Source organism: Petaurus breviceps, unplaced genomic scaffold, assembly GCF_028583685.1.
Source record: "Petaurus breviceps papuanus isolate PSGF00001 unplaced genomic scaffold, PetGlider_PUasm1.0 154, whole genome shotgun sequence".
Taxonomy (NCBI): Eukaryota; Metazoa; Chordata; class Mammalia; order Diprotodontia; family Petauridae; genus Petaurus; species Petaurus breviceps.
In genome coordinates, this window is record NW_027185715.1 from 11,559,143 (window position 1) to 11,565,650 (window position 6,508).

At 41.3% G+C, this 6,508-nt stretch overlaps 1 protein-coding gene across 1 annotated transcript in view; it reads left to right on the top strand.

Annotated features, from left to right (window-relative positions):
* MSRB3 (methionine sulfoxide reductase B3) overlaps positions 1 to 5,689 on the top strand; it is a 282,726-nt gene extending 277,037 nt beyond the window's left edge. The window contains exon 8 of the mRNA XM_069080898.1: positions 4,988 to 5,689. Coding sequence (XP_068936999.1) covers positions 4,988 to 5,100 — 113 coding nt within the window. The 3' untranslated portion in view covers positions 5,101 to 5,689. The remainder of the gene's footprint in view (positions 1 to 4,987) is intronic.
* The last annotated feature ends 819 nt before the right edge of the window (positions 5,690 to 6,508 follow it).

Below are 6,508 nucleotides of genomic sequence, written 5' to 3' on the forward strand. Positions count from 1 at the left end.
TCTTTCTTTCTTTCTTTCTTTCTTTCTTTCTCTCTTCTTTCTCTCTTCTTTCTTCCCCTTTCTTTTTCTCTCTTCCTTCCTTCCACTCTTTCTCTCTTCTATTTATTTCTTCATTTCTTTTATTTCTTTCTCCCTTCTTTTCTTTCTCTCTTCTTCTCTTTCTTCCCCTCCCTCCTCTTTTTCTTCCTTCCTTTCTCTTTCTTTCTTCCTCTTTCTCTCTCTTCATTTCTTTCTCTCTTCTCTTTCATCCTCTCTTTTCTTTTTCTTTCTTTCCCTTCTTCCTTCCTTTTTTCTCTCTCTCTCTTCCTTTCCTTCTCTTTCTTACTCCCTCTCTTTCTCTCTTTCTTCATTTCTTTTTCTTTCTTTCTTTCTTTCTTTCTTTCTTTCTTTCTTTCTTTCTTTCTCAAAATTTTTTCCATTGAAACCACTTTAAAATTTTTAATTTTCCTGCCTGGTTATCATCTCAAGCACTGGACATGAGAAGGGTTGAACATCTTAATTAGCCAGAAGCTAAAAGGGGCTGGCCCAGGGAAAAATTGTGAAGTAGGTAACATTTTTTCACCCCTATATAAACATGTCTGTCCCCTTTTAGCACCTTCTGCCTCCTGGGGCTGCTGGTTTCCCCTTCATTTCCCTGGAGCCAAATTCTCTGACATCAGTCTGTCCCCTTTCTGCATAGTTCCCTCTCATCAACCACGGTGCCCCTCCAGGCCTCCCTAAGGAAGGACAGACAAGACGTATGCCTGGGGAAGGCAGGCCTGGTGAGGCCCTGAAATTGGTTCCAGACCTTTCTCTCCTCTGCCCCTTCACAGTGCCCCTCCCCTCCCCCCAATCAAAATGTGCCTTTCCTATGCCCCACCTCTCCTCTGCACCCTGTTCTCCTTTAGGTTAGGTGTTAGCTGGTTAATTTGATAACTAATCTGTGGCAAAGTGATAATGGGTGCTAAAAGCTTCATGTGTTCCTGGGTGACATATGCTTTTTTTAAAGAGGCTCCCTAGAGACAAGGAAGGAATTCCAGGTTTCTCACACAGCAAGCCAGTAGGGAAGAGATTGTGAGGCAGGCCTGTCTTTCAGCTTCCCTCAACTCACAACCAGGGATGGAGGTATGGAGGAAAGGGATGAACACTACAGGTAGAAGCAGCCTGGAATATGGGGCCAGATCTGATTTTAGCATTTAAAGCGTCTGGAGGATACCAAAAGAACAATGGTTTCTGCCTTTCTGTGAGTTAGGGGTAGGGGGGGGGGGGGGAGGAAAGGAGGGAATGGGTGAATTGGCTACAAAACAAACTGCTGGGAAACAGAATAGAACAGACTTTATCTTAAAGATATGGACAGAAAAGTGCTGTCACACTTCATTAAAAAGGCTGATTGATTAGAAGAAAAGAATTAACAGGTCTGGCCTTGCTGTAAAGTCTCTTGACTCACCAAGAAGGAGATATGGAAGGGACCAGGGGTCACCCATCCCTTGATCATTTGTTTTCCATCCAAGGTGATGAAAAAGGCCTCGATAACCCCCTGGAAAGGAAGCAATATAAACACATTTCAGATCTTCCTTGACATTAACCTAGAGAAAAGCTATCTGTGGACTCTCTGGGGCACTAAGTGTTTATCTCAGTTACAGAAATACATTATTTTTAAATCAAACACTCTCCTGGTGCCCTGGAATTGTACATCAGTGGGGTTTTTTTTTCAAGTGACTTGATAGAAAGTGATATCTAATTTTCCTTTGACAGAAGATAAACATGGAAACCTAAATATTATAACCAAAGCCAGGCCTAGGCAAACTTGTAAAGAAGGGGCTAGAGATCCTTTGTATACCTTTTTTCCCAGTTGGTGGCATGTGTCCCACCCTCCTTTCACTGTACCCCCTTCCCATCTACTCACATTCCCCTCCCTGGCCCCCCTCACCATGTCTTATCTGGAAAGGGTCTGAAAAACTCCCTTTAATTTGCAAATGCCTAATAAGGTTTAGCATGCTACTAAATTTAGGATTATTTACGTTGTAAAGGTAAATGTAAACCCTTTGATCTAAAGGAATTTCTGATAGGAAAAAAAATAATGGTTGTACTTAGAGTCACAGAAATTCAGTTTTCTCTACTGAGAAGAATCATCTTCAGATTGGGGAAGAACAGAGAAAAAAGATCTTTAACAGAGAATTAAAAGCTCAAATAAAATAGATAATGGAGATTTTAAGAGAGCAACAAAGGCTATCTTCTTGTTCTCAGTGAATTCAAGTTACCTAGCCTGGATGAAGTGTATCCCAGCACACTAAAAGAATTGAACCTCCACATTTAATCTTTGAAAAAGATGAGAATTGGGGTGGCTAGGTGGTGCAATGAATAGAGCACTGGCCCTGGAGTCAGGAGGACCTGAGTTCAAATCCAGCCTCAGACACTCAGATACCCTGAGACACTTACTGGCCGTGTGACTGGGCAAGTCAACCCCAGTTGCCCTCCAAAAAAAAAAAAAAAGAAAGAAAAAGATGACAATGGGAGAGGTCCCTTATGATTGCAGATAAAGCACATGACATGACTTATGACTTACAAAACCCCAAACTTTAAGCTGATAGGGTTTCCTTCTATGGCTGACTCAATTGTTAAGGGATTTTTTAAAGGGATGGTTGGTGAGCATTTAGAAAGCATATACAAATATCTGAGAGTAGGAGAGGGAAAAGGGCAATCCCTACTTTAGGGTAGTGGGATCTGAGCCCAAAAAGACCCAGAGAAGAGCAGGCAGAAACTCTAAAGCTAGGGTAGCTCAGTACCAGGAAGTCTACAGGGTATTCAAAGCTGGGGGGCTGAGATGAATGGGAAAACCAGTTGTTAGAACAAAGGCTCAGGGCATCACCACTCTATCAGGAATCAAAATGCTGGGACTGCTGACCATCTCTTTGACTCCCCTGTGTCCTCAAAGCCTTGGTGTTTTGAAGGAAGCTACTGACCCTCTCTCCACCCCTCTTCCCATACAACATCTCTTGGACCCCTTCCTTCCTCTGAAACTGCCACTACCCTGATGGAAGCCCTGGTAATCTCACATATGGTATGTTACAATAGCCTTTTGGTTGGTCTTCCTGTCTCAAGTCTATCTTTTACTCCAATATGCCCTCTCAAATTCATTTTTCTAAAGCACAGATCTGACCATATTGATCTTTAATTCAACAAACTCAACTGGTTATCACCTCCAGCATCAAATAGAAAATCCTCCAGTTTGCTTTTAAAGCCATTCATAACTTGACCCCTTCCTACTTTTCCAGTAAATACTTATATCTTCTTCTCCTCCACATAATCTTTGATCCATTAACTCTATTTCTTACTTGTTCCTTACACACAGTGGTCCCATCTCCCAGCTCTGAGAAATTTCACTGAGACAATCCCCCCCTACCCCCATGCCTGGACTCTCTTCCTCCTCATCACCACTTTCTCTAGCTTCCTTCTAATTTTTGTTCCACTTCCTGCAAGAAGCCTTTCCTTAATCTTAATATTGTCCTTTTAAGATTGCCCTCAATTTATCTTGCCTATAATTTGTTTCTACACAGTTGCCTGTGTGTCTCCCCCATTAGACTGTGAGCTCCGTAAGAGCAGGGACAATTTTTTTTTTGGTCTTTCTTTGTATCTCCAACAGTTAACAAAATTCCTAGAGCATAATAAGTACTTAATAAAGACTTTCCCCTGTGCTGATGTTTTGCTAAGTCTTTAGTGGGATCCAAAATGTCAGGCTTATGTAGGGAAAGAAATAACAAACACTAAGATGCATGACAGATTGATCAAGAAAAAATTGTGTCGAATATATAATTTCTTTTTCTGGCTAGGTTGTTAAACTGGCAGATACCTGATTGTACACATATATCAAAATTACAAATGGTTCTGAAAATTCTAACAGAGATAACCTTGTTTAATGATCCTCTGATCAGACAAGGTATAAAACAAGTCAACATCTGTTCACCAAAGAAATTCAACACTTCTCTGCAAAACCTCTAAAGGAATTCCCTATAGATGATTAAGTCTTCTAGCTGTTTCTCTTATTAGATGGAATTGTGTTGGTTACATCAAGATTATACAACTCCTTAAATGAGATCCATAGTGATTCAAAAGAATTTGACCTAACCATCCACACAGGAAAAGCCAAATGGATGAAGAATGCCTATTGTTCAAATTATGACATGCAGCTAGATGGACATCTTGTAGAGCCCATTAGTCCAGATAGATATCTTGATTAAACACTGTAAATGGTTAATGAGTTAAGCCAAGAATTAAATAAGGAAAGGAGACCAGGTTGGTTTGCCTTTGGAAAATTGCAAAGATCCTCCAATGATTCCAACTTTTTCCAGAAATAAAGGCCCATTAAAAAGAAAAAAAAATCAATATTCTACCAGTGTTAGTAATGGAGAGATTTGTAGTAGATATGAATAAGGAAGGTCAAAGAACTGAAATAAAGGATGTCATTGAAGAAATGTGTGATGTAAATAACAAGCAAGGATAACATCCTCTGGGATCCATTGGCCTCCTTGTGATCTTAACAGAAAGACATGAAGGCTCCCGATACACTGGATGGTCCTGAACCTATGGGAGACCACACATAAGAGGCCCACAGGATGGGCAGGCATGGATGGGTTGTGATCTTCATTGTTAAAGAGAACATTCATATTAATTGTCTTACAGATCCTTCTGAGTATGAAGACAAATTCCCTGATATATTACTCCTTTAGGGATAAAGAAGCCCTTTGACCAACCCTCTAATGTACACATATCCTCTGTCTGTTTCGTATTGCTTGTGAGGACATCTTTATTGGTTTCCGAGCTAGAACTTCATGGATATTCTAAAGGGGAAATCCTTGCCCCTCAAGCCTTTCCTTCTCTGTGAACTTTGGAACATCAATGGCGGCCCTTCAGTGGGCCCATCCTAGAAACTCATGGCCTCCTAAGCAAGCCTGTGTTTAGAATGGATGGGACTGATTCCTGTTTCTGTGTTTTGTTTCTTTTGATACAGGAAGATATCAAAAAGCCCTTGGCATCTTCATTCTTCTTGAGTACTCACGTAAAGGAGTGTTGACTACTGGAACAGTTGAAGCAAAATTGGAGAGACGTCAAGAGACTGGCTGAGAGGAGAAGAGTCACCCTATGAGAGTCTAATAACATATGGAGTCCTGCTTCCACAGATATTGCCATACAAGGAGTTTGCTAAGGGATACAGTTAGCAGATAAGCACATTCTGTCTTGCAAGAATGATGGTGAGGGCCTCCTAGCTCGAGGATGTTATAGTGAAGATGGCAGCATGGCTTGAACTCAAGGGTTCACGCTGCAGACCTAACTACTGTGCATGCCTAATAGCCTTCATGCATATTGATTTACACACACATACATAGATTATCCCTCCATTTTCTGAACATGAGACCTATGTTGACCCATGTTCAGGAGGAGGAAACAGGTCAAGGCGCAGTATGTAATGGGTCGGTTAGAAAGCTTGTGATCTGGAAAAGCTGGGACCAATCCCAGCTCTGAAGGAGGGACCAGGAGGGACTAAACCATAAAAAACTCAGTTTAGATTCTGTATGTATGTATGCATCCCTACGGGGTACCATGCATCCGATTCTGGAGTGTAAATAAATGCTTCCTTCACTCACTTCAGTTCAAGTTTCGTTTCGTAAGGGAGTGACTGAAACCCCATTTCTTACAACCCATATAAAGATAAACCATGGGAAAGAAAACAGCCCATTTGGTGTTGATTGAGTTTCATTCAGTGAAGGTGAAATGTTAAATGGATGGATAGTGAGCAACCTTGTTGCAAAAACTCTAGGAAGGTCTGAATTCTAACCTTTCAACTGATTGCAATCATTCTCTCGGTCTTTATTGCTTAGTAGTTCCACTTCTGAGTGGGAATCAAACTTCCTTTTGTATATCTGATTCACGAGGTTTTTTAACTTTTTTTTTAACCTTTTTATTTCCTCCCCCTGTCTGGGAAGGACTCATTAGATGGGATTTAGGAATGAAACTGTTCCTGGGGAATCTGAGGCAGAAGTTGCACGGAAACATTGGGAGATTAGTTTTCCTATTGAGGAAATGGGCAACCCCAATAAAATGAATACAGGGCAAGACCACCTGGTCTCAATCTAGTGGTACCTGGTTAGCTATCGTGCTTGAACAACAATTAGGACTGTCCAGTAGGACACACTGGCTTGCAGTGGAGTGAACTCCCTGCCATTGCCATCTTGGACCAGTAGCTGATGACCATTTGTCCAAAATGCCATAGAGCGGATTAATGTTCCAAGCTGGGTTCTGCTAGAGATGACCTCTTGCAATTTAAAGACTCTGATTTGAAGAACTATATATCTTGTTAGAAGGTATTGAGTCCAAATCCCTCAAATTTGAACATCAAAGAAACCGAGGACCAGGGGCAGCTAGGTGGCACAGTAAATAAAACACCAACCCTGGAGTCAGGGGGACCTGAGTTCAAATTCAGACACTTAACACAAAACTAACCATGTGACTTTGGGCAAGTCACTTAACCCCA